The sequence below is a fragment of the Lepus europaeus genome, chromosome 21, assembly GCF_033115175.1.
Source record: "Lepus europaeus isolate LE1 chromosome 21, mLepTim1.pri, whole genome shotgun sequence".
NCBI classification, from domain to species: Eukaryota; Metazoa; Chordata; class Mammalia; order Lagomorpha; family Leporidae; genus Lepus; species Lepus europaeus.
Genome location: NC_084847.1, coordinates 16,637,046 through 16,656,651, shown reverse-complemented (window position 1 = coordinate 16,656,651; position 19,606 = coordinate 16,637,046). Strand labels below are relative to the sequence as shown.

Below are 19,606 nucleotides of genomic sequence, written 5' to 3'. Positions count from 1 at the left end.
TCCTCTCCTTCCTTGACCACCAAGTGGAGGAAACAAACGTAGGTTGAGTACTGCTATTGCCATAATGGGAAAACCCTCAGTGATCTTCCTGGATGAGCCATCAACTGGCATGGACCCAGTAGCCCGACGTCTACTCTGGAATGTAGTGACACAGATCCGTGAAAGTGGCAAAGCTATCATCATAACCTCCCACAGGTGTGGCTCATTGGAATGCTGGGCTGGGGAGAGTTGGAATGCTGGGGCTGGATTGTGGGCTGGGGAGAGTTGTAATGACTATGAGGGAGGCAATTATTTGGGTCAGGCAACATTGGACAATAAATTTGCCTGAGTAGGTGAGCTTTTTAGTAATCAAAATAAATGGAATAGCCAAGAATCTCTGTTGAACTAAATAATCAAGAATGAGGAAAGGGTAGGAATTATAGTTGCTTTGAAGACTTAATCCTCTCCAATTTTGCATTTGAAAAATCTCTCCTTCTTCTAAATGTGATGGGCAAATGGAATTTCCCATCTCAAAGACAGTCACAAAATCCTGGATATTTGAATTACAGAATATCTTCCGGTGGGACAGTTTTAGGCTAACCTTTCTGGTATCTTTTTTTTTGTTTTTTTTTTTTTTGTTTTTTTTTTTGTAGCATGGAGGAATGTGATGCCCTTTGTACCAGGCTGGCCATCATGGTGCGGGGAAAGTTTGTGTGCCTGGGCAGCCCTCAACACCTCAAGAACAAATTTGGCAATATTTACACTGTGAATGTCAAGTTCAAGGCTGATACAAATAAGAATACAATAGATGATTTTAAAGCATTTATTTATGATGTTTTCCCAGGTAAATTAGGCTGGGCTCACTTAGAAGTGTGTTAAATCTTACTCACTGTCACTTAAAAGTGTGTTAAATCTTACCATTCTCATTATCTTTATCTTGTATGTCTTCGATAATTGTTTCCTGTGAGTTATTTATATTTTTTGACCTTGTATAAAGAGTTTATATTTGGATGTGTGTTCCTATAAACTTATTATGTCTGGTTATGCTAAGGAGTTTTTCCGAAAACAGAACTATTCACCACTAACATGAGCTAGTTGGGCAGTTGTATGTTTGTATTATTCATATTACTTATTATCTCAAGTCACAAATTTAAAGCCACAAAGTTTGAGTATAATTTCAATTATTTGAACATACAGTCTGTAATTGTATGCTAGGGTTGCTATAACAAAATTCCACAAGCTGGGTAGCTTAAATAATATTTATTGTCTTACAGTTCTGGTGCTCAAAGTCCAAGCTCAAAGTGTCAGCAGGTTTTGTTGCTCCTAAGATCTCTCTCCTTGGCTTGAAGACAGCCTCCTTCTTGCTGTGTCCTCATAGGACTTTTACTCTGTGTGTACACATCACATCACTTTCCTCATAGGGATTAGAGGCCCATTCTTATGACTTCATGTAAATGTTATAATCTCCTTACAGGCCCCATTTCCAAACAAAATCACATTGTGGGTTAGGGCTTCATTCAATGTAGAAAATTTGGAAGAGATAACATTCAGTCCATAATGAAATCAATAAATCTTTAATATATTTTACCTTGTGCTAAAAATGTAACTGGCTTTCTGCTGTCTCATCCAGTATATGATTTTGAAATGTAAGAATGAACCACTAAGTTTCTTTCTTTGCTTTCAAAACTAGTTCCATTTCTCCATGCTAAGCTCCATGAGTACCTCTCTGCCTACTTGGCTTAGTACAAGAGGCAGGAACTATTTATTGCTGTTTTTTACCTCTCTTTCCTCATCTTAATATGGATATAGCAAGTATTCTAATAATTCTGGTTTTCATCTTACTTTCCACATTGGTAGCCTGAAAAAAAATTACAGTAGTTCCTGGTATATTAGGCTTAGAAGATGGAATTTCATCTTTCAGGCAATGGAAAAGAATGTGATTATAAGAATGGAGATTACAAAATAGGCAATAAATGGATAAAAGAAGAAAATGTGTAGGAAAAATAATTACTTCAGTATTGGTCATAGAGATTATAATGTGCCTATGATTTATGCAGATGGACATTATAATCCATGAAGAAATTAATATTTACTTACACATTCATTTGGCAAGTATTTTTCAAATACTTAATGTATCAGAGTTCTATTTGATGTGGTACCTAAATCCCTACAAAGAGAAGCTATGACCAGAAAACCTCATTTACTGTGTGCTGTCCTAGCAACTTGTTTAGCTTGAAAGAGAGATACCAAACATTATCTGATCCTCAAGGATTTGGACCCACGCACTTTAATGGAAATGTGTTTGAGACACATTCTCAACTATGAGGTGGTGATTGCCCAATCCTTCCTTTTATTCTTCTTGAGCAAATAGCTATTCAAATATAAGAATAAAGGCTGGCGCCAAGGCTCAATAGGCTAATCCTCCGCCTTGCAGCGCCGGCACACCGGGTTCTAGTCCCGGTCGGGGCGCCGGATTCTGTCCCGGTTGCTCCTCTTCCAGGCCAGCTCTCTGCTGTGGCCCGGGAGTGCAGTGGAGGATGGCCCAAGTGCTTGGGCCCTGCACCCCATGGGAGACCAGGAGAAGCACCTGGCTCCTGCCTTCGGATCAGCGCGGTGCGCCAGCCGCAGCGGCCACTGGAGGGTGAACCAATGGAAAAGGAAGACCTTTTTCTCTGTCTCTCTCTTTCACTGTCCACTCTGCCTGTCAAAAAAGTTAAAAAATATATATAAGAATAACAAGGGAACTTAACAAAAATCTTTAATAAATATCCATCTTTAAAAAAAGAAAATAGAGAAGGGCATTGTGGTGCAGTGGGTTAAGCTGCCACTTGAGGTACCCACAACCCATATCAGAGTTCTAATTTGAGTGCCAGCTACTACTCTATCTCCCTCTCCCTCTGTGTGTGTGTGTGTTTATGTGTGTCTTACTTAAAATAATTTGTGAATTTTTTTAAAAAGAAGGAAATAAATATTACTAACAAAAGGCAGTTGGAATATATGCTTTTAGAAAGACTTATCACAGCCATCAAGAATTTTTAGGACAAATGATTCTATATAATTTCAAGGAAACTTAAGTGACCATTTATGCTTTTTGCAAAAATCACAAACAACATAATTCTATTTCTGCAGAATAGGTTATATCTCTGAAAAGCACCCCAATAAAATAAATTAGAATCTGTCTATCAGTAGTCAAATGAAAATAATTTATGGAATATTCATATGCCAGATTACTGTGCAAAAAAAGAAAATGCATGAGTAATAACTGTGTGCAACAACATGAACAAAACTTGCAGGCATAATGCTGAGTAATGAAAATGAAGGAAAGAATAGACACTTGATGATTCCATTCATAAAGTCAAAAGTAGGAGAATTCAAATTATAATTTTAGGAGTAGGGAATATGAAAAGGAAATGCTCGGGACCAATGTTATGGTGTTGTGGGTAAAGCCACTGCATGCGATGCTGGCATCCCATATGGGTGTTGGTTTGAGTCCCAGCTACTCCACTTCCAGTCCAGCTCCCTGCTAATGGCCTGGGAAAAGCAACAGAAGATGGTTCAAGTGCTTGGTCCCCTGCACTCACATGGGAGACTGGGAAGAAGATCCTGGCTTCTGACTTCTGTCTGGCCCAGCCCGAGCCATTGAGACAATTTGTGGAATGAACCAGTAGATGGAAGATCTCTGTCTATCCCTCCGTCTCTCTGTAACTCTGCCTTTTAAATAAATAAATAAATAAATAATTTTTTAAAAGAAATGCTCATAACAGCAATGGAGGCATTGGTTATTTTCAGTGTAGGACAGCAGGTGTGAAGGACATGAGGATGGCTATCTGAGTTATTATTTGATCTGGATAGGGTGGGTTTCAATGTGTGTTTGTGTTAAATAACTCATTAAGCTCTGTGTTTGAAAGATTTTATAATAAAGAGAACTATGTGACTATGAAGATATTATATGTTAATAATAATAAGGAAAAATCACACACCGTAACAAATGTATTTTTATAAATATTTTAATCTCAGTTAATTTAGTTTGTAATACTCTATAAATATGAAATGAAAAATGCAAACACATCTGTTTGTTCTAAAACTGAAATAGATACTATGTTCTTCCCTGTCATTCTGCCAATAGAATTTACTTGTAAAAGCAGCAAGAATATGTGGCCTGACTTTGATGATTTACAAGTATATGTATGATTTTCTCTTTCACGTGGCATAGAGATGGCATAATCATGAGGAGAACGAGAAAGCTTTGACCAGCTCTTCCCTTCCAAACACACTGTACATGCACTTAAACAACCAGGAAGAAAACCCTCCCACTTCATATTCTCAGCACACTGTTTAGGAATAAAGTCTAGTAGTAACATTAGAAAGCCCGCGTTTTTTACTTGGATCATGTGAAATGAAAAATTTTTGTGTCCTTAATATCCTCTATGCTGCCGGCGCCGCGGCTCAATAAGCTAATCCTCCACCTTGCGGCTCCGGCACACCGGGTTCTAGTCCCGGTCGGGGCACCGGATCCTGTCCCGGTTGCCCTCTTCCAGGCCAGCTCTCTGCTGTGGCCAGGGAGTGCAGTGGAGGATGGCCCAAGTCCTTGGGCCCTGCACCCCATGGGAGACCAGGAGAAGCACCTGGCTCCTGCCATCGGATCAGCGCAGTGCGCCGGCTGCAGCACGCCTACCGCAGCGGCCATTGGAGAGTGAACCAACGGCAAAAAGGAAGACCTTTCTCTCTGTCTCTCTCTCTCACTGTCCACTCTGCCTGTCAAAAAAAAAAATCCTCTATGAATTCCACATAATAATTATTCCATGGGGTTTACATCTTCTGGATGCATTAACCATGTTGTGTGCACTGAAGAGATTGTTATTCTTTTTTCAGTTCTCTATCCTTTTGTGTTAGCCCTATTCACTCCTCTACTGCATATAATTAAGTTAATAAAGCAATGTTTTGGCAATTATAAATGAAACTTGCAAGATTATTCACCTGTACTATTTTCCTTTTTTAGGTAGTGAATTGAAGCAAGAGGGCCAAGGATTCCTTAATTACTACATTCCCAGCAAGAGAAACAGCTGGGGAAAGGTGATGATTGTAACTATGCCCTTCTAACATTGCATAGTAAGAGAGCATTAATAATGGAAAGTATTTGGGATTCAGACAGATGCAGAGGCTGCAGGTTTCTTTTCAAATATCCCTAGAACTCAATTGCTTTGATGTCTTCCCCTAAATTCCATTGTTAGTCCACATCCATCAAGAAAATGGAAATAGAGAACTGCATCGTCTTGGCTTCAGGATTTCCTATTCTTTCTTGTCTAGCCCTTCTGTGACCTTTGTCCTCCAAATAAACTTGACATGAGTTAGGGGAAGTGGAGTAAAGACTCATCTGGATTGGAGGCTGGAAAGAAAACTGCATTGTAACTGTACTTTTTGTTGTTCTTAAAGGTGTTTGGTGTGTTGGAGGAAGCTAAAGAGCAATTCAATTTAGAAGATTATTCCATCAGTCAGATAACCCTGGAACAAGTCTTCCTGACCTTTGCTAATCCAGATAAAAGAGCAGAGGTTCGTTAAAATATGGTGCCATGAGATTCAGTTGCAGCCAGTGACCCTTATGTCTCATTACACCTCAGTGCATAGAGGGACATTGCTGTGTTTGTGTATCTTGGTGTAAATACATTTAAGTAATAAAGATTTTCCCCAAAGAGAAACTTTGTTCCCTTCTTGGCAAATTTCAGTGGTGGCCTGTGCGTACAGCGTGTGCAAATCCAAAGACCTTTGGTTAAATTCTTGTTTTCTCTCCTAAAAATATGGGAGCAGCATTTATCAGAGAGGGAAAGAGCACTTGTTCCTGAGTATTCTGAATATTTGATTAGAAACACCCAGAAATGTGTGCTAGCAGATGCAACAGCCTGTAGAGCAAGAGTGTTATGTTTTAGCATCTGGTTATGGATAAGCAGCACATAAAGCCTGGAGTAAATCTTTCCCAGAAGCATGAGTGTGCGTGCACACACACCAGTTTTATACTAGGAAGTCTAAAATCAACTCAAACCAAGATTCTACCTTTGTAAGAGAATTTTTGCCCTGAGAATATTTACAGTCCAAGAACAGAAGGAAACACACTCCTTAAAAATACTGTATTTTCTTTTCTATTCTTATTCCACCTCTGATTTTCATTAAGAAGTGTGGAAAGGGAAGAAAACAGTGTCTTCTTCATTTTGAATGATTTATTTGAAAGGTAGAGAGGTCTCTCATCTGCAATGGCCACAACAGCCTGGGCCAGGCCAAAGCTGGGAAACAAGAACTCAATCCAGATAGGTATCAGGGAGCCAAGTACTTGAGTCTGTTGCTTTCCAGGGTGTACATAGCAGGAATGGGAACAGAACTGAGACTTGAACCCAGGCACTGCTATAGACAATGCAGGCATCCCACGGGACATCTTAACTGCTGCCCATAAGCAATATGAGAAATCTAACCACCTCTTTAGGATTCATGGTCAGATGATCAGTCAGGATGGGTGCCATTGAATTGCAAAATGAAAATAATCCATGAAACTGCTCTATTTTGGGATGGCTTGTTCAAAGTCTTTTTTAGCCATAATTGGATATTGAGTGAGAGTGATATCCGAAGTTAGTCTATGTTCTATTGTTGTCAGCTGCAGTGGATCTTTCTTAGGTTTTTATTTCCACACCTGCCATAGATCTCTGGCAACTGATTTCAGAATTTACAAAACGTGTTTCCTTGTGGCTGGTGCTGTGGCATAGCCGGTAAAGCCACAGCCTGCAGTACTGGCATTTCATATGGATGCTGGTTCGCATCCCAGCTGCTCCACTTCCGATCCAGCTCTCTGCTAAGGTCTGGGAAAGCAGTGGAACATGGCCCAAGTCCTTGGACCTTTGCACCCATGTGGGAGACCTGGATGAAGCTCCTGGCTCCAGCCATTGCGGCCACTTGGGGAGTGAACCAGCAGATAGAAGACTTTCTCTCTCTCTCTCTCTCTCTCTCTCTCTCTCTCTCTCTGCCTTTCAAATAAATAAATCTTTAAAACAAAAACGTGTTTCCTAGGTTGGCCGCCCTATTAAAATATTTTTTCAATGTTTAAATGTATATAAGGTGAACAAATTTCACCTATTTTAGGAAGAGTGATACTTCCCACCCTACACTCCCCACCTACCCACACTCCCACCCTCCATCCTCCTTTCTTATTCTTTTACATTTTTATAATGATATACTTTATTTTATAATCATAAGTTTAATGCTTTCCATTAAGAGGGAAAAGGAACTAATTTTATTAAGCTCTAACATGCATTTAGTTTTTGCATGATGTCTTTATGACAATATAGTCTTTGCTCCCAGATTTTCCAAGAGGGAATTTATAAAGACCTCCCACTTAGCTTTATTAATGACCCTCTTTAAAATTCCTTCACTTTGAGCTGGTGCCGCGGCTCACTAGGCTAATCCTCCACCTTGCGGCGCCGGCACACCAGGTTCTAGTCCCGGTCGGGGCACCGATCCTGTCCCGGTTGCCCCTCTTCCAGGCCAGCTCTCTGCTGTGGCCAGGGAGTGCAGTGGAGGATGGCCCAAGTGCTTGGGCCCTGCACCCCATGGGAGACCAGGAGAAGCACCTGGCTCCTGCCATCAGATCAGCGTGGTGCGCCGGCTGCAGTGCGCCAACCGTGGCGGCCATTGGAGGGTGAACCAACGGCAAAAGGAAGACCTTTCTCTCTGTCTCTCTCTCTCTCACTGTCCACTCTGCCTGTCAAAAAAAAAAAATTTCCTTCACTTTGGTAGTCTCTTTCACAGCCTTCCCTTGTCCCTCGTCCCACTTAATCTCCCAGAAATTAAAAAATAAAGTCAAGTCTGTTAACTACTTTCATGTATTGCATCATTTAAAAATCTCATGACCATCTGAAGTAGGTAGGTGCTAATACTGTCTTCACTTTGCATGGGAGGCTCAGAAGGGTTCAGAGATGTGACCAAAGTCACCCGGCAAGTAAGCAGGTATATCCACCAATGTCCCTATCAGGAGACAGGAAACCATCCAGTAATTTGATCAGGGAACGTTTAAGAATTAGTAAACATAATGAGATAATAAGGAGGTGAAGAGATTATCAGGAGGTGAAGAGAACTCTTAAAAAATACCCCATGAAGAAACAAACTTGGAAGAAGGCCCCCCTCCTAAAGGCTGCAATTCAGACCTTGGAGAAAGTGTAGTTATGGCTCACTTGACAATGGGGAAGTTCGTTGGCCCAGGGCCAGAGCTGTTGCACAAGGGAGAAACAAGCTTCAGGATATAGGTTGCCCAGGCTGGAAGAATGGGAACTAGCAGTTTGGGGTCTGGTAAGCAGGAAACATTGCTGTAGGTTACTGGCCGTACAGTCAAGCGATGCAGCACCTGCGTCACTCCCTGGGAGCTAGCACTTAACAGGAGAGTGAGTGCCACGGAATGGTCACACCTTTTGCTGCCAGCAGCCAGGTAGGAGTGTGCAAAATCAGGCTACACCTTAACCAAGTGCCCTGTCCTGCAATGTTCCTCCCGGACACTCTGCTGAGGAAGCTTACGTCGTCGTGTCAGTTGAGTCCAGCTCCGACGGGCGCCGAGAGGTAGTGCAGGAATGAATTTGCACCCCTTCAGTCGGAACCCAGAACCTGTGAGTCTTAAGAATCACAGAACCTGATTATTAAGCAGCATAGTCAGAATATCATAATAATCAGAACCTGATTATGAAGCAGCATAGGGGCATTGCTAACGGGATGGAGTCGGCCCGAGGAGCACGTGTTAAAGACCGTGGGGAGCATGAGAAGCGCACGGGGATGGAGTCGGGGTAGCGGGTGGGGGTTTACAACCGCTGACCATGCAGGGTACAAGTCGCAGGCACTGGGGGAGGGTTTGGGGAGGCTGCCTTAAGCGGCGACTGGGGCTCCTACGCGCAGGCGCCGCGTCCAGCCCGGGTCGTTGTCTTCGGTTGCGCACGCGCGTGGCCCAAGCCACAAAGCGGCTCGCGGGGCGCCTGCGCGACTGGGCGGTTGGGGAGGGCGTTGGGAGGCGGCGCCGAGCGTGGTGGACCGGCGCCCCTCGGCGGCGGTGGCTGAGGAGGTGGCCGTTGGGAATCCATGAGGTGAGTGTCGCGGCCCTCCTCAGGACCTTGCGCCTCCAGCCCTAGTGGCCCTGCTCTGGCCGCCCGTCTCCGACGTCCTGGAGGCCGAAAGGGCGCCCAGTGGACACAGACACGCGACCCTCCCCTCAGAAACTGAACAAACCGCGAGAGACTTGAGGGTTTGAATTACGTCCGCGAAAGTGTTGGAAGCACAGTCAGGTTTGGTTCCAGTCCTGCCATTTCACTGGCTGTGGGGCTCATCTGTGAAATGGGCGTAAGGGTCGGGCCCGCCTCAAAGTGGGTGGGTGTCCAGTGTGATTAGAAATAACTCAGAAAAAATGCTCGATCCGTGGCCGGCCCTGCCAAAGAGTGTAACTGGGGTGGAGGGACTGTGATGCTTGATTTTTCTGGAACGTGGTAAATAATAAAGATACGTGGAAAAATACGTGGAAATTAATGCTACAGGCAGTTGAGTTTATCGGAGACTGTTCTCGGGCTCGTAGTGATGGCCATGACACCCATTTTGCAGTTCGACACCGTATTGGAGGTATTAGGGGGAAGGAATCAGACAAGAGAAGACAGTAAAACTGTTACTGTTTACAGATAGAAATGCTTAATCCTAGAGAATCAGTGCTAACACTGTGGGAAATAAGCCCACCTGAAACCACCTACCCAGCAAAGCATGGGCTCGGAAACAGAGGAAGCAGAAAGGGAGGTGTTTGTTGATACCTGGTCTCCAGAGCGGGGTGACCAGAGGCATCTCCCTCAGACATTCGGCTCCTTGCAGAGGTCCCTGGCCCCAGTGTCTCATTGGTTGAGAAACTTGGGAGGTGCGATCTAAACCCCACATAGTGCCTAAGGCAGGGTGAGGTAGGGGTAACAGGTGTGAGTGTTGCTGGACAGGTCTAAGGGGAAGGGTAAATACATTGTGGTATCCTCGAGGCTCCAGGAACTGAGTCTCAAGAGCAGTGTATACAGGTTACAGAATTACTGAAAGTTACATAGATAAGTGGTGCATGGTTTGTAAAGCAAGCTCAGCATTTGACCTACTTTGGGTTTGTAACCCTCTATCCTGCATGCTATTGAAATCTAATATCATGGCAACACTAAGAGAAAGCTAGGTCTTTTATCAAAATACACCATGGTCGTTATAAAACCAACACAGACAATAAAAAAATCCAAGATGGTGGCAGGATGTGAAATTAAAATAACTTCAATATGAACAATAACTTGTTAAAAGATACAAAACAAGAGAATATAACAGCAATGGAAAGACAATATTTGGTAAAAAAAAAATTCAACAAAGATGTGTAAAATTTATGAGAAAAAATTCAGAAAGATTTGAACAAATGAAAAAGCATTCCTTGTTCTTGAATAGGATGACCTAATGTTATAAAAATAATCATTTTTCTCTCAGTATATGTAACTTTTCTTTTGTTTCTAAAGTTTATCTGAAAAGATAAACATAAAAGAATAGAACAGTAAAAAATAAGTCATGAGATGAAGACTAACTCTACCAAATAGTAAAGCATACTATAAATTAATCTCTGTATTTAAAAATGTGTATTTTTAGTACCTAAATTGAAAGACAAGTGAGGGAGTGGGCCTTGTGGCTCAGGGGGTTAATCTGCTTGTGACACTGGCATCCCATATTGGCATGGGTTCAAGTCTCAGCTGCTCCACTTCTTATACAACTCCCTGCTAGTGTGCCTGAGAAAGGAGAGAAACAGGAATCCCACTGGGATGAAGCTCCTGGCTTTGCCTAGTCCTGCCCTTGTCATTGTGCCCACTTGGGGAGTGAACCAGCATATGGAAGAACTCTTTCTGTGTGTCTCTCTCTCTGTCTCTGTAACGTTGCCTTTCAAATAAATAAATAAAAATCCTAAAAAAGACAAACGGAACAGAATAGAATGTTCAGACATAAACCAAAGTGCACGTGAGAAATTTAGTAAATACTTTTGGTAACATCCCCTTTTGTTGACAAGTCACTAGGCAAAAGATGCACTTTTTAATAAATGGTGTTGAAACAAGTAAATAGCGATTTGGAAAAGTGTAAAATGGGAATGAAAAAAATCTGCATTAGTGAAAATCCACCAGCAATATAAGTTTCATAATAAAGTATATTCAAATAAAGTTTTTGTGTGGTAAATGTTAGCACAAGCAAAACCAAAAATAAGTGACAAGCTGGGAGAAAAATAATTTGTGTGGTATAGGGATGATCTCTTTAATGTACAGAATGCTACAAATACAAGGGGTGAAACTAACCATTGGAAAAATAGGAAGAAAACAGTTGGAAGAAAAATAGTCCTTAAAAGATCCTCAAGTTTTCCACAGTAAGAGAAATGCCTTTGAAGTCATTACTAAAGTTCAGACTTGCACAATTTCACAGGTTTTACAACACACTGCTGGTGAGGCTTTGAGAAGATAACTACACTCCAATCAAAATTCCAAGATGTAATAGTGTAGAATTTTAGATCCTAGATTAATCAAAGCAATTTTAGGACAAAGCTGGTGGTAGTACAAAACTAGATTTCAAGACTTCCTATACACAGTTACAGTGGTTAAAACTATGTGGTGTTGGTGAAGAGATAGACATGTAGATCAATGGCAAAGAGAATATAGAAGTAGACTCACAAAAAATATGGTCAATTATCTTTCACAAAAATGCCAGGGGAATTCAGTGGGTAAAGGAAAGAAAGTCTTTTCAAAAAATAGTGCTGGAACAACTGGATTTCCATATGAAAAAAAAATGTTGACCTCACCTATTCCAGGCACAAAAATTAACTCAAAATGGTTATAGAACCAATGAAAAAACTAAAATTATAAAGCTTTTAAAAGAAAACAGGAGGAAGTCTTTATAGCCTTCTAGTAGGGAACAATTTCTTAGTACACTCACAGTATGAACCATGAAAGAAAAATAAATATTTTAAAGTAAGCAATTGGATTATATTTGATAGGATTCTATTCAGTGTTTTTGTGTTAATTTAGATAGAATTACTGTTGTTTTGGGAGTGGGAGGGGGGGCATTGAGCTTAGTGTTTGTTAAATAAACTTCCTAAGGACAAATTGACCATTTCCTTCTATGTTCTAGAAAGTTTAAGCAGTGTGGCAATTATATGTTATTTTGAGGTTTGACAGAATTTCTCTATGAAAACGTATAATGCTTTTATGAGATATTTCTTTATTTCTCTATTGCTATACAATGATATTTGTGTTTCTTCAGTGAAAATCATTCTGTGTTATACTTCTAAAAGGTTACTTTGGTATATTGTATTCTCCTAAGAGATTTCCCATTCAGGGGCCAGTGTTTGGCACAATGGATTAAGCTGCTGCCTCCAAAGCCAGCATCCCATGTGTGCACCAGTTCTAGTTCAAGCTACACTACTTCTGATCCAGCTCCCTGCTAATGCTCCTGGGAAAGCAACATAAGATAGTCCAAGTGCTTGGGCCCCTGCAACCACATGGGAGACCAAAATGGTGTTCCAGGCTCCTGCTTCATCCTGGCCCCACCACAGCTGTTGTTCTGCCTCTATCTCTCCCTGTAACTCTGCCTTCCAAATAAATAAATAAATCTTTTAAAAAAAGAAAGAAAAATATTTCTCATTCAATCCAGATTTTAAATATGTTTGTATAGTTACCCAATTAAGTATGCAAGATTTAAAAAAAAATCCTGTTTCAACAGTTATTCCTTCTTTTTTCTCCTTTATTTTATATATTTTTATATCACCAGCAGCCCTTCTTAAGTTAGTTGTACATTTTGTTGATTTTGTTTTTTCTTGAAGAATCAGGGTTTTGTTATTTTTTCTGCAGTTCATCTTTTAAAATTAAAAAAATAGTTGTAGAGAGAGATCTCTCATCTACTGGTTTACTCTCCAAATGTTTGCAACAGCCAAAGCTGGTCCATGCTGAAGCCAGGAGCCCAAAACGCAATGGAGGTCTCCACATGGGTGAAAGAAACCCAACCTCTTGAGCCTTTCAGAGTGAACATTAGCAGGAAGCAGAAATGATGAAGTGGACCTGGCTAGGTGTTGAGCACAGGCACTCTGACATAGGAAGTCAGCCTCTCAAGCACTGGTTCAATTGCTATACCAAGTGTCTGCCCCTGTCTATTTTTTTAATGCTAGAATTTCCTGTTTTTATTATTTTCATTCTTTTTCACTTTTACTTTATTTTTTCTAGTTTATGTAGAATATTTTTGTTAATAGCTTTTATGTCTATTTTTCCTCCATTTTAAATGTATCCTTTATTATCTGATTTTTTAAAAAGATTATTTATTTATTTGAAAGTTACACAGAGAAGGAGAGGGAGGGAGGGAGGGAGAGGGAGAGAGAGAGAGAGAGAAAGAGAGAGAGAGAGAGAGAGAGAGAGAGAGAGAGGTCTTCCATCCACTGGTTCACTCCCCAGTTGGCTGCAATGGCCGGAGTTGTGCCGATCTGAAGCAAAGAGCCAGGAGCTTCTTCCAGGTCCCCCACACGGGTGCAGGGGCCGAAAGACTTGGGCCATCTTCCCCTGCTTTCCCAGGCCATAGCAGAGAGCTGGATCGGAAGCGGAGCAGTCAGGACTTGAACTGGTGCCCATATGGGATGCCCGCACTGCAGGCAGCAGCTTTACCTGCTACGGCACAGCACCAGCCCCTACCTGATTTTTTTTTTAAACTAGGGTATTATATGGACCCCTACTTATTTTTTGTTAATGTTGATAATTTTAGACTGTTTTTATTCAGTTGTTTTATACTCAGTGTACTTGTGTAGTTATTAATATCTTGTGTTGGTAATAGTTTTATGTATTACTGGAAGCATAGATAGAATTATAGTATATTCATCATAAATTGTGGACTTTAGAAATATGAAATATCCTTTACTTTTAGGCTTGAATTCTACTGAATTTATTGCTTATAGCATTGGTCTAACAACTTTCAAAAAATAGCTTTTATCATTTTTTTAAAGATTTATTTATGTACTTGAAAGTCAGAGTTACACAGAGAGAGAGAAGGAGAGGCAGAGAGAGAGAGAGGTCTTCCATCCGCTGGTTCACTCTCCAATTGGCTGCAATGGCTGGAGCTGTGCTGATCAGGAGCCAGGAGCCAGGAGCTTCTTCTGGGTCTCCCACACAGGAGCAAGGCCACAGCAGAGAGCTGGATTGGAAGTGGAGCAGCCGGGAAACAAACTGGCGTCCATATGGGATGCCAGCACTGCAGGGGGCGGCCTTACCCACTACACCAAGCGCTGGCCCCAATCATGTTGTTTTAATGAACCATAATTTACATGTAGTAAAATATTCATAGTAAATCTCATCAGTCTGTTTTGATAAATGCATGTGAAAACAGCATTATCATAATCAAAGAAAATCTTCTCATGCCTGGATTGAGGGGTTCTCCAAGATGACCTCCGTATTTGAAGATTAGCTGGGACTCACAGTACTCAGCATATAGTTGTACTCACGCCAAGATATGTTACAGGGACAGATTATAGTACTGTTATAAAGAAAAAGACACTACTAGCATCTGGAGGAGCCATATGCAGGTCTCTTCTTTATTTAAAAATATTTAACAGACTTGTAAAAGTTATACATATTTATGGAGTACTGTGTGATGTTTCAGTATATGTATATGTTGTTTAATGTCCAAATAGGATAAATATATTATCTCTTCAAACATTCAACATCTCTTTGTAGTGAAAACATCCAAGATTCCATTTTCTAGCTTGTTTTTTCATAGCAAAATATGTGGTGCATTAATATTAACCCCTGCTATGCAGTAGAACCCCAGAACGTCTTACTCCGATCAATGTATAATCTAATTCTGCTAATCAGCCTTTCCCCAACTCTCCCTTACCTTTTCCCTCCACAGCCTCTGATAACTACCATTATACTTTTAAATACTATGAGGCCCCTCCACCCCCCTTTTTAAGACTGTACCATGTGGTACTTGTCTTTCTGTGCTTCACTTATTTCACTCAAGGTAGTGACCAATTCCATGCATGTCGCATGTGACAAGATTTCATCTTTTTTATTGCTGAGTATTATTCCCTTGTGTATGTGTCCACCTTTTCTTTATCCATTAATCAGTGAATGGACTCTTGGATTGTTTCCATTTCTTGACTCTTGTGAATAGTGCTATGCTAAACACAGGAGTGCCGATGTCTGACAGACTAATTTCATTTACCTTGGATATATATGTAAGAGTGGGATTACTGGATCATATGTAATTCTATTTTTAGTTTTTTAAGGCACTTCCATACTGTTTTCCATATTTACTGTCCTACCCACAGTGTTCCAGGATTCCCTTTTTCCCACATCCTCACCAACACTTACCTTCTATTGTCTTTTCCATAATAGTCCATATAACAGGAATGTGGTACTATCTCAATATAGTTTTGATTTTAATTTCCCTGATGACTAGTAATGTCCAGCACTTTATATACCTCTTGGCCCCTTGTATGTCTTCTTTTGAGAAATAATTGTTGCCCATTTTTAATTGGATATTGATTGCAAGACCGCCACAAAACAAACCAAATAGCAGATTAAGGTAAAGAGTTTATTGGTGGGAGACAGACTGGAGGGAAGGGGCGAGGAAGGAAAAAAAAAAAAAAACAGAGAGGGGAAGAGGGGGGAAGGAAAGGGAAGGGGAGGGGAAGGGAGGGGAGGGGAGGGGAGGGGAGAAAGTGTTCAGGAACAGGTCCTGTTAAACCTTTGTGGGGGAAGCAGGCAGGGATGTAGGAACAGTGAATCCCATTAGGGTGGGGGGTAGAACTGACACCTGTGACTGGGCCATGTGGTCACCTGGCTTCCAGCAGTGGTGGGGGGGGCTAGAGCCTAGGATGGTGTTTGTGGTGTAGACCGCCACAACTAAGACTGCACCATTTTACTGATGATGATGATGATGATGATGATGATGATTTGCTATTGAGTTTCTTAAATATTCTAGATATTAACCTCTTTCCGATGTTTAGCTTCCAAATATCTTCTTTCATTCTGTAAGTTGTCTCCTTACTCTGTTGATTATTTTCCTTGCTGTGCAGAAGCTCTTTAATTTGATGAGAACCATTTGTCTTTTGCTTTTGTTTTCTGTGCTTTTGGGATCTGATCCAAAAGGTCCTTTTCGTCCTGATGTGCTATTCCTATGTTTTCTTCTAGAAGTTCCAGAGTTTCAGGATTTACATTTAGGCCTATAATCCATTTTGAGTTGATTTCTGTGCATGGTGAGAGATAAGGGTCTAGCTTCATTCTTTTGTAAGTGAATATCCAGTTTTCCTAGTACCACTTACTGAAAACACTACCCTTTTTGCAAAGCATGTTCTTTATCAAAGTACCTTTATGAAAGATTGGTTGGCTGTAGGTTATTGGTGTACTTCTAGTGTTTCTATTCTATTCCATTGCTCTGTTGGTCTGTTATAATGACAATGACATGCTATTTTAATTACTTTAGCTCTGGGGTTTTTTTTTTTTTTTTTTTAATTTGACAGGTAGAGTTATAGACAGAGAGAGAGACAGAGAGAAAGGTCTTCCTTCCACTGGTTCACTCCCCAAATGGCCTCTACAGCCGGCGCTGCACCGATCTGAAGCCAGGAGCCAGGTGCTTCTTCCTGGTCTCCCATGCGGGTGCAGGGCCCAAGCACTTGGGCCATCCTCCACTGCCTTCCCAGGCCACAGCAGAGAGCTGGACTGGAAGAGGAGCAGCCAGGACTAGAACCCGGCGCCCATATGGGATGCTGATGCCACAGGTGGAGGATTAACCAAGTGAGCACGGCACCAGCCCCTTCTTGCTAGTGTTTTTGAAGATTTTTATATCTATGTTCATCCAGGATACTGGCCTGTAGCTTTCTTTTATTGTTGTGTCCTTATATGGTTTTGGTATCAATATAATGTTTGCCTCATAGAATATATTTTGAATAATTCTCTCCTATTTTTTAAAATAATTTAAGGATTGGAGTTAGTCCTTTTATAAAATGTTTATTTTTATGTACTTGAAAAGAAGAATGAAAGCGAGAGAGAGAAATCTTCCATTCACTGGTTTACTCTCCAAATGCCTGCAACAACCAGAGCTGGGCCAGGCCAAACCTAGGAGCCCAGAACTCCATCTGAGTCTCCCATGTATGTAACAAGGCACTTGAGCTGTATTAACCACCACCTCCCAGGATGCATTAGCAGTAATGCCCAATCGGAAGCTAAGTAGCCAGAACTCAAAAAAATATTCTGATATGGGATGTAGGTGTCTCAAGTAGCAGCTTAACCTGCTGCACCACAATGCCTGCCCCCAAGGACTGGTAATAAATCTTTAAATGTTTGAGAGGATTCAGCAGTGAAGCCATCTGGTCCTGGAATTTTCTTTGATGGGAGACTTTTATTGCTGATTCAATTTGCTACTCATTATTTGTTTAGATATTCTCTCTCTCCATGATTCAACATTGATAAGGTATATGTGTCTAAGAATTTGTCCCTTTTCTTGAGGTTATTGAATTTGTAGCCATATAATTGTTCATTGTAATCTATAACCTACTTTGTATTTCTGTGGTGTCAGTCATAATAAATACATTTCCATCTTTTAAGATTTATTTATTTATTTGAAAGGCAGAGTTACAGGAAGGTGGGGGGGGGGGGGCAGAGAGACAGAGATCTTCTAGCCATTAGTTCATTCCCCTAGATGGCTGCAACAGCCGGAGCTGAGCCAGGCTAAAGCCAGGATACTGGAACTCCATTTGGGTTTCCCATGTGGCTGGCAGGGACCCAGATATTTAGGCCATCTTCCACTGCTTTCTCAGGCACAGTAGCAGGGAGCTGAATGAGAAGTGGAGCAGCTGTGACTCCAACCTGATGATGCCTGCTTCGCAAGTGGTGGATTAACCTACTGTGCCATGACACAACCCTTCCATTTTCATCTTGATTTTATGTACTAACATTTTTTTTTTGTCTTTTTTTAATGAGTTAGTATAGGGAAGGTTTTCTCATTTAATTTTTTAAATTTAGTCTTCATGTCATTTATTTGTGCCCTGAGTTGTTGTATTTCATTCCTTTTAGAAATTTTGGACTTGATTTGTTATTTTTCTGTTTCCTTGAGGTTCAGTGATATGTTGTTTGAGATCTTTCTGCTTTTTTTATGCAGGCATTGATTTCTTTAAACTTCCATCGAGCACTGTTTTTTTGTTGTTTTTTTTTTTTATCTTGTAAGTTTTGTTGTTTTGTGTTTCGATTTGCATTAGTTTTTAGCAATTTTAAATTTCTTTTTGGTTTCTTTAGCCATTGATTATTCAGGACTAAGTTGCTTGATTTCTATGTATTTATGTAGTTCCCGCAGTTTTTACTGTTTTTGATTTCTGGCTTCACTGCATTGTGGTTAGAAAAGATACTCAGTGTGATTTCTAGTCTTTTGAATTTTTGAGACTAGTTTTGTGACATGCCATCTGATCTATCCTGGAGAATGTTCCATGTACTCTTGAGAGCTCTTGGGAAGAATGTTCTTTAGATATCTATATATTCAGTTGATCTAGGGTGCAGTTTACCACTGCTGTTTCTTAGTTAATTTTCTGTCTGGGTGGTTGGTCCATTTCTGAAAGTGGAGAGTTAAAAATCCCCTCCTGTTGTTATATTGGAGTCTATCTCTCCATTTAATTCTATTAACATTTCCTTTATATATTTGGGTGCTACAACATTGGATGCATATATATATATATATATATATATAAAATTTTTTTGACAGGCAGAGTGGACAGTGAGAGAGAGAGAGAGAAAGGTCTTCTTTTTTCCGTTGGTTCACACCCCAATGGCCGCTGTGGTCAGCACACCACGCTGATCCAAAGCCAGGAGCCAGGTGCTTCTCCTGGTCTCCCATGCAGGTACAGGACCCAAGGACTTGGGCCATCCTCCACTGCACTCCCGGGCCACAGCAGAGAGCTTGGCCTGGAAGAGGGGCAACCAGGACAGAATCCGGCGCCCTGACTGGGACTAGAACCTGGTGTGCCGGTGCCGCGGGAGGAGGATTAGCCTAATGAGCCATGGCGCCAGCCGGATGCATATATATTTTTAATTGCTGTTTCTTGCTGGATTGATTTTATAATGACCTTCCTTGTCTTTTTTTTTTTTTTGCTTTTGATGTAAAATCTATTTTATTTATAGAAGTATGGAGAAGTATGGCTACGCCTGATTTCTTTGGGGTTACATTTTCATGGACTGTCTTATTCCATCTTTTCACTTTCAACCTATATGTATCCTTAGCAATGAAGTGAGTTCCTTGTAAGCAGCATATAGTTGGGTCTTGTTTTTTGTTTTATCCATGTGGTCACTCTGTATCCTTTAATTGAAGAATTTAATCCATTTACATATAGGATAGTTATTGATAGATAAGGTCTTACTACTGCCATTTTGATGTTTGTTTTGTATTTTTATTGTGGTTCTATCTTTTTCTATTTTATTGTGGTTTCTATCTTCATTTATATCACTTTTTTGATTTATGTTTTGATTCTTATTATTTTTAGTAAATGTATTATAGATTTTGTGCTTTGTGGTGACAATGAGACTTACAAAAACTTTTGTTTATCATAAGCTCATTT

The 19,606-nt window shown here is 40.8% G+C and overlaps 1 protein-coding gene across 1 annotated transcript in view; it reads left to right on the top strand.

Annotated features, from left to right (window-relative positions):
- The window catches only part of LOC133750442 (phospholipid-transporting ATPase ABCA3-like), a 170,720-nt gene extending 161,927 nt beyond the window's left edge, over positions 1-8,793 (top strand). The window contains exons 30-34 of the mRNA XM_062180048.1: positions 25-195; positions 633-823; positions 4,979-5,052; positions 5,413-5,529; positions 8,680-8,793. Of these exons, the coding sequence (XP_062036032.1) occupies positions 25-195; positions 633-823; positions 4,979-5,052; positions 5,413-5,529; positions 8,680-8,793 (667 nt within the window). The remainder of the gene's footprint in view (positions 1-24; positions 196-632; positions 824-4,978; positions 5,053-5,412; positions 5,530-8,679) is intronic.
- Positions 8,794-19,606: the final 10,813 nt, after the last annotated feature.